The sequence below is a fragment of the Microcaecilia unicolor genome, chromosome 1 (assembly GCF_901765095.1).
Source record: "Microcaecilia unicolor chromosome 1, aMicUni1.1, whole genome shotgun sequence".
Lineage (NCBI taxonomy): Eukaryota > Metazoa > Chordata > Amphibia > Gymnophiona > Siphonopidae > Microcaecilia > Microcaecilia unicolor.
In genome coordinates this window covers 79,096,365-79,111,864 of record NC_044031.1, presented here as the reverse complement: position 1 = coordinate 79,111,864, position 15,500 = coordinate 79,096,365, and the positions used below count along the sequence as shown (strand labels likewise).

General features: G+C 42.4%; 1 protein-coding gene across 1 annotated transcript in view; it reads left to right on the top strand.

Moving 5' to 3' along the window:
* The window catches only part of PTPRN2 (protein tyrosine phosphatase receptor type N2), a 1,688,755-nt gene that overhangs the window by 1,402,777 nt on the left and 270,478 nt on the right, over positions 1-15,500 (top strand). The window contains 1 exon segment of the mRNA XM_030198706.1: positions 8,638-8,785. Coding sequence (XP_030054566.1) covers positions 8,638-8,785 — 148 coding nt within the window.

The following is a 15,500-nucleotide window of genomic DNA, read 5'->3' as shown; positions in this document are numbered from 1 at the left end:
GAGGGTAGGGTTAAATTACCATTTTTCTGAATGGAGGAAAAGGATGAATAGTGGAGTGCAACAGGGAACTGTACTGACACTGCTGCTATTTAACATATTTATAACATATTTATAAATGATCTGAAAATCAGAACGACAAGTGAGGTGATGAAATTTGCAGGTGATTCAAAACTATTCAAAGTTGTCAAAACGCATGTGGATTGTGAAAAATGATAGGAAGATCTTAAACTGTAAGACTGGGTATCCAAATGGCAGAAGAAATTTAATTTAGTCAAAGGCAAAGTGATGCACATTAAATCATAGTTATCTGATGCTAGGGTCCACTTTAGGAGTCAGCACTCGAGAAAAAGACCTAGGTGTCATTGTAGACAATATGTTGAAAATTTTTCAAAAATAACGTGAAGGTTTTTGAGACTTATGACAAAGAGGGGAATAATCGAACGTCGCCGGCGAAATAGATCGCCGGCGATCTATTGTGGCAGTGGCGCAACAGCTGGCCGGAACCATATTATCAAAAAGATGGCTGCAGGGCCGTTCTTAGCAAGTGCGGGGCCCTATGCAGACCAATTTGGTGGAGCCCCATCCTAGCCCCGCCCCACCCTAGCTCCACCCCATTGATAAGATTATTCCATTTTTAGAAAATGTTTTTATTTATGAAATTTCAAATAAAGACAAATGAAGCTAAACTTGTACAAAAAAACTGATTGAAATAATAAGCACAATGCTATCATGAAACCTCCCTTCCCCAGAAATTATTCAGGTCAAGTCCACTACAATTAGTAGTTCCAATTCTCATAACAAAGGATAATAAAGGAAAAATATTAAGAAAAAATCCAGTACTTTCAAATTCCCCTATTACTCTGTAACCCATCAAACCAGAGAGGCAAGTAGCCACATCAGTTACTAAAATAGTTTGAACTGATTGTACCTACTTTATATCAGATTTTGCTACTTCATGATTTCCATTCTCAGATTTTAGCTTAGTAATCTTTTCTTCCTGTGATTGCAGTCTAGCTTCCAAATGATTAATTCGAGGTGTCATATCATTAATTACTGGAAGCAGTGTTTTAGCTAAATCTGCTATTGCCATCCAAATTTTTATCAGGAGAAATATCTGCAGATTTATGTGAAAATAACCCAGATATGTTAGAAACAGCCTCTTCCAAGCCAGAAGATCTTACTTGCTCAGCTTCTCCAGCAACTAATGTTGTTGGGCCAAATTCCTCTCAGGCAGGCAGACATTTCCAACCCTTGCACCATTGGCAAGCATCGTTAGATGAGAGAGACACTTCTCCTGATCTCCTGCCTGCATGGAATCCGATTTCGATTTGGCGTAAGTGCACAACTGTTGGCATCAGCAACGATGGCTCACCTCACGTCCTCACCACCTCCGACCAGGCTCCAGCTTTTCCCGCTCAGTGACTCCCGCCCTCGCGTCCGGAAACAGGAAATACATCAGAAGGCGGGACATTGAGCAGGAAGCTGGAGCCTGGAGGTGAGCCGTCGCACTGCAACTGTCTGTCGTTGCCGTCAGGGGCGGGGCCATCGCTGCCATCGGGGGCGGGGCCGTCGCTGCCTGGGCTGGCTTGCTGGCATCTCTGTTAGTCGCCGGGGTCCGGTGACTCGGGAGCTGGCGGTGGGCTCAGCAGGCCCAAGCCGGGGGTGGGCGCCGTGCCGGTGGTGGCAGGAGCGGGAATGGGGATCATCTCAGGCAACTAAGGCGAGCAGCGGCAGAGGTCGGAGCGGAGGCACGAGTGAGACAGAGTTGAGGCGCACCGTGTGGGACCCCCTTAGGCGCGGGGCCCTATGCGGCCGCCTTGGTCGCCTCTGCCTAAGACCGGCCCTGGATGGCCGGCCATCTTTTTTTTGGATTATACAGTTTAGACCGGCCAAATGCCTTGGATGTCGCTGGGTTTGAGATGGCCGGTTTTGTTTTTCAGCGATAATGGAAAAAAATGTCGGCCATCTCCAACCCGGCAACGTCCAAGGCATTTGGTCGTGGGAGGAGCCAGCATTTGTAGTGCACTTACATGCCAGGACACCAACTGGGCACCCTAGGGGTCAGTGTGGTGGACTTCAGAAACAGCTCCCACATGCATAGCTCCCTTACTGTGGGTGCTGAGCCCCCCCCCCAAACCCCCTACCCACAAATGTGCACCCACTAAAAGTGCTCTAGGGACCTGCACATACTCAGGCCTCTAGGACTTGTTGCTGCTGTATAACCTTGGCACAGCAGTTGACACCTGAAGACTAATGTATTTGAAAAAGTGTTTTATTTGAATAAGCACGTTTACTCACTGTTAACTGCAGATCAGAGGTTGTGCCCCACTGGCAAAGAGTCTCCCTGATACTGAGATTAGCAGTAGGTCCGAGCTGGCAGAATGCTGTACAATGCCCTCTTTCAGCAACATTCAAGGTAAGAACATTTTCTAACGTGGGTAACACATGAAAGGGATCTAAAACTGGCTTAAAAAATGGCCACTACCTCATGGACTACCGGAAACAAAACAGGGCACACTCTGACCCAGTTAGCAGGGGGGAAAAGCACCATGGGAGTAGAGCCCAGTACCCTACACCCACCACAATGCATTGCTGATGTGACTCTGCAGGGCACCTAACAGAAAAGGTGTCACACTCACCCGAGAGCCACATCGCAACCACGGAAAGGTTGTCAGACGATACAACACATTCTGCTGTCATGGAGGTGGGTACGGGATTTGAGGCTGGCATACAGGCTGGCAAAAAAGGTTTTCATTTTAACTTTTGTAGTATGGGAGGGGGTTGGTGACCACTGGGGGAGTAAGGGGAGGTCATCCCCCATTTCGTCCGGTGGTTATCTGGTCAGTTGGGGCACCTTTTTGAGACTTAGTCGTGAAAATAAAAGGACCAAGTAAACCCGGCCAAATATCGCTTAACGCCGCGTTTTTTTTCCATTATCACCGAAAGCCGGCCATCTGGTAGCCACGCCCATGCCCGCCCATGCCCCGCCTTCCCTTCACCGGCGACACGCCCCCTTGAACTTTCGCCGGCGAGGCGACGGGAAAGCGGCGATGCTGTTAAAAAGCCAGCTTTTGATTATACGCTTTTAGCCGCTTTTGCAAAATCGCTGGCAATCTCCCGATTTGTGTCGGAAGATCGCTGGCAAAAAGTTTCAATTATAAGCTGGAAAGCCACTTAGAAGGAAAGCAGCTCTAACTGAGGTTTGCTCAAACAAAAAGTTTGTTCTCTGAGCTTCTGAAGTCTTTTCCTCCTATTAATAGATTAGTCTGGTGAAATTGAATTTAATTGCTTTATCAAGATATAAGCCAATTGTAGTTTGAAATCACTAATTAGAAAATCTTTGCACATGATGAAGAAATTAAGGACAGTTCGCAGTTTCTTCGAACCAGCTAAGTTTAGATGATTGGTCCAGGAGCTGATCTTGTCCAGACTAGACTACTTTAATGACATTTATGCCAGTTGCTCAAAGACTCTGATTAAATGATTGTAGCTCGTTCAGAACACTGCAGCACGATTGATATACTCAGCCCATAGTTTCGAGTCAGCTATTCCGCTACTTGAAAAGACTTGCATTGGCTTTCTGTTGATGCTAGGGTGCAGTTTAAATTGTGCACTATTATTTTTTAAATTTTACAGTACCACTATATTTGGACAATCTGATTAATTTTTTACATAATATTACAGTTGGTAAAACCCACAATCAAATGTTATCTTTCAGTGAGGCAGATTAAACTGTGAAGATTATTCGATTCCTCTGTTTTACCAAGCTGTTTTGGTATGGAACTTATTGCCATTGGAGATCCATATGCTGATTTTCTGGTGTTCCGAAAGGCTCTTAAGACCTTTTTATTCTCTAAGGGGTCCTTTTACAAAGGCGCACTAGTGTTTTTAGTGTGTGCAATGCTAGAGACGCCTATATATTCCTATGGGCATCTCTAGCGTTTAGCGCGCACTAAAATGGCTAGAGTGCCTTTGTAAAAGGACCCCTAAGTATTTAATAGCTTAGTTTACAATGGCATATGCGGTAAAATTACAATGGCATATGCGGTACATCTATTAGTTATGACTGTTAGTATTGGAGTCTGAAGAATTGCAATCTTCAGAGTTGTTATTTCCAACATGTAATCTGCTTTGAATGAAAATTTTGGTAATTGCAGAAAGAAGATCTATATAACATAACATAACATAACATAACAAGTGAGAGTAAAAAGGCTGGTAACTACAGACTGGCAGTGTTACCTTGGTTGTGAATAAATGAATGGAATCACTGCTAAAACTGAATAGTGCAATGACCTTAGGTGGGTCTTTTCAGATAAATCTGACCAATTTCTTTGACCTAGAGGGGCATTTTTGAAAGATGCGATTTGGATGTCTTTGCAAAACGTCGATATCCAGGGGCGGGGAAAACTGTATTTTCGAAAAAAGATGGACATCCATCTTTCATTTCGAAAATACCGTCGGAGATGTCCAAATCCTTAAATTTGGACATCCATAGATTTGGATGTCCTTGCATTTGGACGTCTCTGACTTTCGGTGATTTTCAAAACCAAAGACATCCATGTCAAAAACGTCCAAATGCAAGCCATTTGGACGTGGGAGGAGCCAGCATTTGTAGTGCACTGGTCCCCCTGATATGCCAGGACACCAACTAGGGGGCACTGCAGTGGAATTCATAAAATGCTCCCAAGAACATAGCTCCCTTACCTTGTGTGCTGAGCCCCCCCAAAACCCACTACCCACAACTGTACACCACTAACATAGTTCTTACGGGTGACGGGGGCACCTATATATGGGTACAGTTGGTTTGTGGTGGGTTTTGGAGAGCTCGCTGTTTCCTCCACAAATGTAACAGGTAGGGGGGTATGGGCCTGGGTTCGCCTCTCTGAAGTGCACTGCAGTTCCCACTAAAACTGTTCCTGGGACCTTCATGTGCTGTCATGGACCTGAATATGACATCTGAGGCTGGCATAGAGGCTGGCACGAAATATTTTTAAAGATGTTTTTTGAGGGTGGGAGGGGGTTAGTGACCTCTGGGGGACTGACGGGAGGTCATCCCCAATTCCCTGCGGTGTGATCTGGTCATTTCGGGCACCTTTTTATGCCTTAGTCATTAAAAAAAACACGTTCGGGTGAAAACATCCAAGTGTTCGTCAGGGACATCCTTGCTTTTTTCGATTATGGGTCAAAGACGTCCTAGTGTTAGGCACGCCCAAGTCCCGCCTTCGCTACGTCTCTGACATGCCCCCTTGAAATTTGGATGTTCTTGCGACGGACTGCAGTTGGAGACGTCCAAAATCGGGTTTCGATTATACTGAGATGGACGTCCTTCTCTTTCGAAAATGAGTCTGCTAGTGACCAAAGAGTTGAATCTCTGAAAAACACTAGATATGATGTACTTTCATTTTTGCAAGCCTTTGACATGAACACCCTGTGTATATGTGAATGACTGATTTAGAAACAGGTTGTGTGACATGCCAAAGGGTAGTGGTTAATGGAGTCCATGCTGTGGAGTGTGCCACAAGGAAGGGACTTGATATACCACCTTTCTGTTGTTTTTTGCAACTACATTCAAAGCAGTTTATATAGTGTATACAGGTACTTATTTGTACCTGGGGCAATGGAGGGTAAAATGACTTGCCCAGAGTCACAAGGAGCTGCAGTGGGAAGGGACTCAAACCCAGTTCCCCAGGATCAAACTCCACTGCACTAACCACTAGGCTACTCCTCCACTCCTAATGAAGCTGTGCTCCGTTTCTTTTCAATATTTTTGTAACTGATATTGTCAAGAGGTTGTCTGGGAAAGATTGCCTTTTTGTGGATGTTACCAAAATCTGCGACCGGGTAGATACTCTGAAAGGTATGGAAAACATGAGAAGAGGGTCTAGCAAAACTTGACAAAATGCTCTAGGGCTTGGTAGCTAAGATGTAATACTAAAACATTCTGAGTCATGCATTTGGACTGCAAAAAGCCGAAGGAGTGGTAGAGAGTAATGGCCAACAAGAAAAAAAGAGGTGAGAGTAGGGTCACCATATTTGCGGAGAGAAAAAAAGAAGGCAGAAAAAAATAAAAATGGTTGCTACTTTTGCTAAAGTAATATTTAATAAACACACATCAAACAGTACTTCTGGATTTGAGTTTGATGGAGTCTGAGCCTGAGCGTACTTATCAGAATAGTGCATATCCCTCAACTTTGGCTGGCTTTTGAGATACGTGTGAAAGTCATTGCATGACATATGCTTAAAGTCGTGCTGCATGAACAAAATTCCTTTGACAGATTCAACCAGCAAGGGAACAGAGAGGGGATCAGCAATGCCTTTCTCTCTCTTTAGCACCCTCATGTATCCAGACTGACTAATAAGCCAGAGATGGTCTCATTAAGTGGGAAGGTCTTAGGCACATTTTTTTAAAAAAAGGACATTTCCCTAAAAATTAAAAATCCTGGCAGACATATCTGAAGACATCCAAGAGAACATATGGTAACCCTAGGTGAGAGTACCTCTGGTGAGACTTTATTTGGAGTATTGAGTACCATTCTGGACACTGCACCTTCAAAAGAACATAAATGTATCTGTCTTGTTTACAATAGTCTCTTCGGTATCAACCATTGTATGTAGCTGAGAGACTGTGTTCTTATTGTCCATCATGACCATTGGGGTAATTACAAAAATGTTTGAGGTTCTATCACTTGCAAAAGTGCAGTAAACCTCTAAGAGGCAAAAAGGGCAATTCTGTATACTTGTGTGTGAGTGGAAGAGTAGCCTAATGGCTAGTGTATTGGCCTGAGCACAAGGAGAACTGGGTTGATCCCCACTTCATCTCCTTGTGAGTCTAGATAAGTCACTTAACCCTCCATTGCCCCAGGTTCAAAATAAGTACCTGTATATAATATATAAACTGCTTTGATCATAACCACAGAAAAGTGATATAGCAAGTCCCATTCCCCTCCCCCTTTCCTTTTCCATAGCATGCAGTTGTGAAGGGGTGTAGATGTAGGAGGGACAAGGGCATGTCAACCAAACAGCTTGTTGAATATTATTGGTTACATATGTGGACTATAAACCAAGGGACCCAGGTTCAACTTCCTTTTTTTTCTTTCTTTTTATTTTTTTTTAATTGTGAGCCCTCTAGGAACAGAAAAATACTTACTGTACCTGAATGTACACCATTTCAGTAGCCTTCAGGCTTGCAGGTATCTTAATTCAGTAGATATTTTTCTATTTCTGGAGGGCTCACAAAAAAAAAGTAGAAATGGGATTTGAACGTGGGTTCTTTAATGTACAGTACACTTCACTAACCACTAGGCTGCTCCTCAGACCTGTTTTCTGGTTTTATTAAGACTGCTTGTCATACCTGTAGGTGTCCTAGAGCCTGGTATCCCAGTTTCACTTTCAGGGGAGAGGGAGGGAGACCTCAACTACAGGGGGATTAAGGAGGTGTCATGGTTTAATTCCTCCACTGGACAGCTACTCAATCAGAGCACCTTCTTATAACCTGGATGACCTTAAACAGGTCTAAATAAGGACATCCTTTTTTTAGATATGGTTATTTCTTTCCCTTCAGTAATCACTGTTGGATGTCCAGATTTCAAGCCCTCCCTAGTCCCACCCAAAATGTTCTCCTTCCTATTTGGACATACTGCAGTTTTGAATGCCCCTATTCTGCCTTTATAGAATCTGGATTTGGACATTCCAAACACATGAATGCCTATTTCAGCCTTTTAAGACATCCATGTGCTTTGAAAATGAGCGCCATAGTTGCCAGAAGCAGATTGTTCTGGATTATAAACTTTTGGGACATAGATGCCTTTTTTCTTTTCTTCTCCTTCTCATCTCCCTGCTATCTATCTCTTTGCCTTAGTGGGTGCTACAGTAGCCAAAATGCCTCCATTTTCTCTCTCAAACTTGCTTTAGTCAGCATATGAATTTTATAGCATGGGCAATCGGTGCCTAACGTGTGGTCTAGAGTGAGTAATAAATTATGGGTTGTAGCGTGTGGTGGCTAATTAGCACATGCTTTAGTGAATAGGGTGATAATTTGTGGGCATTTTTATGGTTTCATTTGCATCTCATTATGCCCATTAGCATGAAACCCAATGCTTTGAATTACCATCCATTTACTGAAGCATTAGCAGGCATCGTAATGGGAGGTTAAGGCTATATGAATAACATGTTTATTGCGCATGATAACTTTTAGCAACCTTTTAGTGAATCAGCCCCAGGACTGAGGTAACATTTTAATACTCTGCAAACAGAAACCTATAGGAACAGATTTTGGCTCAAAGATTTGTACTTGCTGGTATGCTTTCTTTCACTATGCTTAAGGCAAAATATTTACCGTCAGGGGAGAGAGAGTGGGTTTCTGTCTCTCACCTGAGTTGAAATGCAGCTTGCTTCTGCATTTGAATCTTGCCTGGAACAGCAAACATGAAGTAAAAAAAATCTGGCCTTTTCAGAACATGTAACTTCCCAAAGAGCCTATGACATCAACACTCTTATGGTAACATCGTTCTTTCCTTCCCTGCCTGTTTCACTGCATTCACTGTAATGTTGATCTCCGGTGTTTGGCTGTTTTAAATGGCAAACAATATGCAGTTTATAAAAACACTGCTTGACAACTCTGCATTTTTTTCACACTAGTCCTACATGGAAGATCATTTGAAGAACAAGAACCGCCTGGAAAAAGAGTGGGAAGCGCTCTGTGCCTATCAGGCTGAACCAAATGCATCTACTATTGCGCAGAAGGAGGAGAACGGCAGGAAGAACCGCTCACAGACTGTCGTGGCATGTATGTACAGCATAAAGTCTGTTAGTTCAAAAGATAGATCTTTATGAAGAGAACATGAATGCAGCACTTACCATTTGAAAAATAAAATTGCAACACAACACTACCCACCATTCATTTGAAGTACCTTCTGTTTCATTGTGTAAATTTGCAAAATTGATGTGAAAGAGTTAGAAAATTTAGGGGTCGATATTCAAATTGGTTTACGTGGGCAGAAGAAGATGCTGCCAGTGTAATTGCACTGAGTGGGTCAGGAGTAGATAGCGGCACTTAAGGTATGCACTGGGCCCAGAAAATTCAGTGCAGCTCTCTTCTCATTCAGTAAGATATATTTTCTTCTTAAATAAATCTATCCCTTTTTTCCCTTTAAACTGAGGGGGTGATGACAGCATTTCCCAAGTTACCCAGTTCTAAAAGTGAGACTAGATTTGCTAGCCAATTCCAAATTCACCCTACAGGGTTGATTCAATCTTGGGTTTACCTTGTTGTATGCAAGGACTTGTAGCCTTGCTTTTCTTAGAAATTATTATTGTTATTATTATGGTTATTATATTCTGTGATACAACCGGAGCAAATTCCAGAGTACATACAGGTACTTTTTCAATGGAAAATGACAGCTACATGTGCCTGCATGAAATAGGGTTAATTCAGTACTAGATTAGTTCTATTGTGTAAATCTGGAACCCGTTGGCAATCTAAAATAGGCTTTCTAGCTATTCCTGACTTTGAAGTGTTGGAGTAACGTTTGGAGAGGCTGGAAGGATAGTGCAGATGGGCCAGGCTGTGCCAAACACAAAGTAAGCATAGAGCGATCTGTGCAGGCGAAATGGAGAGTGGAGAAAAAAAAACCCAAATTATATTTTTGTGAAGTGATTGGAATAGAGGTCACATCATTAGAAAGAACAATTTGCATGCCAGTCCTGTAAGTCAGTGGTAGAGCAGCAGACTAGAAACTAGGAAGCCAGGTTCAAATCCCACTGCAGGTCCTTGTGACCTTGGGTGAGCCACTTACCCCTCCCTCCATTACAAACTTAAGGCTTCTTTTACAAAGCCATGCTAGTGATTCCAGTGCAGCAAATGAGAGAAAGCCTATAGGAATTGAATGGGCTTCCTCTCATTTGCCACACCAAGAATCAGTAGTGCAGCTTTGTAAAGGGGGCCCTTAGATCCTGTTCCCTTCAGGCACAGGGAAATATCTGCTCTAACTTGCCTTGTGTTACAACTGGAAAAGGTATGATTCAAATTCAAATAAATAAATGTGGTATTTGTAATCCCATTGAAATCGGTACTGCTGACCCCAGTAATACAGTGCTATTCATTTCTATTTCTCAAGAGCCATAAACCAATCTGGTTTTCAGAATGACCCTAATAAATATGCATAAGATTGATTTGTATATAGGCTACCTTTATGGTATGCAAATCTCATGCATATTTTTCAGGAGCAGCCTGACAACCCAATTTGTTTACAGCCCTCAAGGGCCATCAGTGAATGCTACTATCATATTACATCAGGATGAGGCTGTTAAAAGCCCAGGACTGGCCTGGAACTGGATAGCTTGGCAGCAGGGAAGACTGACCAGTCTGTGAATAGGGTTGGGGCCTAAGAGCCCACCGCAATAGAGTGCCCATTCTACCCTAACCAGTAATAGCCAGTAATATATGTCAGGTGATTAGGAGCCATGACCCTGATTACCTGGGTGCCCAGATCACTCTCAAGCCACCCTGCTTGGCAGAATTGGATAATATTATGTCAAGGCTGGACTCAGTACTCAAAATTCAAGCCAGTTGACTGTCCACTTAGATACAAATATTCCTGAGCCCAAGAACTACTACTACTACTATTTAGCATTTCTACAGCGCTACAAGGCATACGCAGCGCTGCACAAACATAGAAGAAAGACAGTCCCTGCTCAAAGAGCTTACAATCTAATAGAAGAATGTGAAATGTCTTTCTTGAAGATGGATGCTTTCTGTTAAAAGGAGTATCCATGTTGTCTGTCAAGTGACACAGCATTCAAGGATGCCTCAAAGCTTTGTTGCTTGTACTATGAAATGTTTGCCTCCAGAAGGTTGATAATATACTTCAACGTATGCTGTTTTGGTTTTTATTTCAAACTTATTCAGCCAGGAGGGATTCAAACAGCAGTCTTCTCTTTTGAGCACTGTTACCCCTTAAGGGAAATACAGGATACCAAACTCCTTGTATTCCCACTGCTGTTCGCTGAAGTCAAATTTAAGCTGAAAACCATAAAATTCTTCAGCAGAACTGAATGATAGGGTCTGTCATACTGGTATGTGCCAAAAAGGCTGAAATTAAATGAAGGTTTTGAACCTTTTTTATTAAACTATACTAGCGATTCCCATGTGGCAAATGACAGGAAGCCCATAGGAATTGAATGGACTTCCTCTCATTTGCCGCGCTGGGAATCGCTAGTGAAATTTAATAAAACATAAGAACATAAGAGTAGCCATACTGGGTCAGACTAGTGGTCCATCTAGCCCAGTATCCTGTTTTCCAAACAGTGGCCATGCCAGGTCAAAAGTACCTGGCAGAAAAACATGCAGAGATCCCTCCCCCCCCCCCCCCCCCCCCCCCCCACACACACACACAGAGCAGCTTTCCTAAATTGCTGTTCCTCCTGTAGAGTGCCTTGATCACAACCAGTGGATAGAGGTCTTTGTGTCAGAGGCCGTTAGTGATTCCAGACCCATTCAGACTACAATCCCGCAGCACACAGTGGGGTTTCCTCTTTCAAATTTGTTCATAATTTAACAGGTTCAAAAAGCAAAAGGATTTAGTCCAGATTGACTCAAATAATCATAAAATGTATAACAAAATAAACAACATCAGATGATGAAAGTAACAATATTGTGATCACAATGCCAACTTAAACATAAACTTTGAACATATCTTTGATGTGCTCAGTCCAAATTAATATTGCTCAAAGTATGAAGGCTTCAGGATGTCTGACGGCTTAGGTGGTTGCCTTGATGCAGCTATTCATAGCGAAACAGTGTGTCAGATGCAATTCCCTTGGGTTGACTCCTGTGCTTTCTGTTTGAAAGATGAGTATATTTAAATGCATTTAATTAGTTTTTATTACATTTGTACCCCGCACTTTCCCACTCATGGCAGGCTCAATGCAGCTTACATGGGGCAATGGAGGGTTAAGTGACTTGCCCAGAGTCACAAGGAGCTGCCTGTGCCTGAAGTGGGAATTGAACTCAGTTCCTCAGTTCCCCAGGACCAAGGTCCACCACCCTAACCACTAGGCCACTCCTCACGTATTTGATAAGAGAAACTGAATTTCAACTTACAATATGGGAGAGCAATTAAGCGAATAAGGTAGAATAATAGACTTGTTTACACCTTACGACCAATGATGAGGTGGGGGCATATGACATACCAATTGAGAAGATTTGAGATGTTGGCGAGCTGCACCGCTGAGGTCTGAGTTGAAGTCAACTATGAGGAAAACATCCCTGCATGTGTAAATGGCAGCATGATGTACTCATGTAGAGAGGCTTATAGGTGTAAATGGCATTTCAAACAGAGACCATTTACATATAGGGAAGCTTGCTATTATTAAATGTCAGGGCGGAGAGAGCAAGTGTCCTGGGTGGACCTGCATTACAGATGTTTTCATATAGAGTATCCACGTTTGTATAACAAAACATAGATATTGATATTTACAGTTGTCTTGTAGAATATATAAGTTCCTGCTTGAAGGGGCAGCTGTAAATGCTGACATCTGGGCCTTCCCCGGTCACCCCCTCCTGAAGGGAATTTTGAAGTCAAGTCATTTATGAAGGATCATTATGATAAGTCTTTTTGAACAGGTTGGTCTTTAGTAATTTCCGGAAGGCTATCAAGTCGTTCATTGTTTTTATGGCATTTGGAAGTGCATTCCATAGTTGTGTGCTGATGTAGGCGAAGCTAAATGCTTATATTGATTTATATTTAAGTCCTTTGCAACTGGGGTAATGGAGGTTCAAGAATGTACATGATGATCTTTTTGTGTTCCTGGTTGGTAAGTCTATTAGGTCTGACATATATAACAGGGCTTCACCATGGATAATTTTATGAACCAGGGTACAGACTTTGAACATAATTCGTTCTTTTAGTGGAAGCCAGTGCAGTTTTTCTATAAGGGGTTTGGCGCTTTCATATTTCACTTTTCCAAATATGAGTTTGGCTGCAGTGTTTTGGGCAGTTTGGAGTTTCTTAATGACTTGTACTTTGCATCCAGCATAGATGGAATTGCAGTAATCCAAGTGGCTTAACACCATTGATTGCACCAGTCTACCCCTTGACTCCTCTTCTAGTCAAGTGCCATACCCCCCTCAGAGACCAAACTGGAGCACCAAATCTCCACATGCCAACCCCCACCTCGATCCCTGCAATCCCCCTAATCCCCACCTTAGCCTTACCAAGTGTCCCTGATGTCTAGTGGGAAAGGAGTGGTGCCTAATTGCTCTCACCATCATGATCCAAGATCTCAAAATGGCCATCAAGACTCTATCTGCTGGTTGTGATCAGGGCACTCTACACAGGGAACAGCAATTTGTGAAAGCTGCTGTGTGTGTTGGGGGGGGGGGGGGAATCTCTACATGTTTTTCTCCATGGGAAGTTCTCTGAAATTACTATTACATAGTAACATAGTAGATGACAGCAGATAAAAACCTGTACGCTCAATCCAGTCTGCCCAACAAGATAAACTCATTATATGTGATACTTTATATGTATACCTGACCTTGATTTGTCTTTGCCATTTGCAGGGCACAGACTGTAGAAGTCTGCCCAGCACTGGCTTTGCTTCTCAATTACTGGTGTTACCACCCAATCTCCACTAAGCTTCTGTGGATCCATTCCTTCTCAATAAGATTCCTTTGTGTTTATCCCACGCATTTTTGAATTCCATTACCGTTCACATCTCCACTACCTTCCGCGGGAGGACATTCCGAGTATCTACCACCTTCTCCATGAAAAAATACTTCCTGACATTTTTCCTGAGTCTGCCCCCTTTCAACCTCAATTCATATCCTCTAGTTCTACCACCTTCCCATCTCTGAAAAAGATTTGTTTGCAGATTAATACCTTTCAAATATTTGAACGTCTGTATCATATCACTCCTGTTTTTCCTTTCCTCCAGGGTATACATGTTCAGGTCAGTAACTCTCTCCTTGTACATCCCATACTATTTTTGTAGCTTTTCTTTGTACCGCTTCAAGTCTTTTATATCCTTAGCAAGATACGTCTTCCAAAACTGAACATAATACTCCAGGTGGGGCCTGTCTGTACATAGAGGGACTTACTTATGCAGATCTACATGTGTTTTGCAAGGGTTTCTATGTTTGACAGAGCCTCTGGTAAATTACTGTGGGAATCCACAACATCTTGACCTGATCATGTAAATTCTTCCCTCTAAAAATCTGTTTTCACATGTCAGACTGCCTGCTGGATCCAGTAGCATGACTGTGGCATAGTTTCACCATTTTAAATTATATTTCCTGTATGGCAAAGATATTTATAGAAGAAAGAAAAGATGCATGTACTGTAGTTTTCCTCTGGCTTACATACATTTAGGTATGAATGATGACCCTATTTGATACAAGTGAAGCTGTAAATCTTCTTCCTTTTGTGATACCAGTGACGTTATAAATCCTGGGCCATTGACATTTTTTATGTAGCCTAAGTGGGATTTCAATCCTAGTATCTTCATCCTAACTGAGTGGTTCCTCTCATTATCCATTGACTAAGTGGTATGAATTTATGTTTCTGAGTAAGGCTTTGTGCATATTCAACATGAGGGAGCTGCCACCTTTTCTATCTTAGGATTTTTACCTGCATTTGCTAGTCTTGTAGTAATGCTTTATTTATGTAATGAGAGGGCTGCTTGGAACAATGTGGTTTCCCTGCAGCACTCTACCAATGTTCCCTGGTATGGGAAACGTATTCACATAAAATCATAAACATGCCGTGGCAGCACTTGAAAGCCTCCTAACTGGACCATAGTTCATTTTTATCAAGCTGTTCATTTATCAGATTAAACCTGACAATAGAGTGTTGGCTTGAAGAAGAATCAGATGGTCCCCTTTGGGCAGTGATGTGGGGTGTTTGGAGAGGCTGGAAGGATAGTGCAGATGGGCCAGGCTGTGCCAAACACAAAGTAAGCATAGAGTGATCTGTGCAGGCGAAATGGAGAGTGGAGAAAAAAAAAACCAAATTATATTTTTGTGAAGTGATTGCAATAGAGGTCACATCATTAGAAAGAACAATTTGCATGCCAGTCCTGTAAGTCAGTGGCAGAACAAAACGATCCATAGATCATAGGCTTTTATTCCAAGATTAGACGTGGTTGCTAATGAAATTCCATCAGTAAGAAGTGATTCAGCTACAGATGGTTTGTCAGTTATCTGAACTATATCTGAAGCAATTATAACAGTATTGTCTTCTAGTAAGAAAGCCTTCTAAAAGAGCGTGACATTGAGGTTTCTATGAATTTATTCATCTCATGTATCTACTGTACTTAAGGAAATGACTATACTGTATGTAATATCTCTAACTGTTCACCTATATATAAGTGCCCAGAGGGCACCTGATTGATATATATTCTATAAAGGAAAATAGGCATCTACGTTTTGTTTATAGAATACTACAGTGAAACTGGGTAGATAATTGCATATGTTTGTAGACATGAGGACTTATGCCTACCAT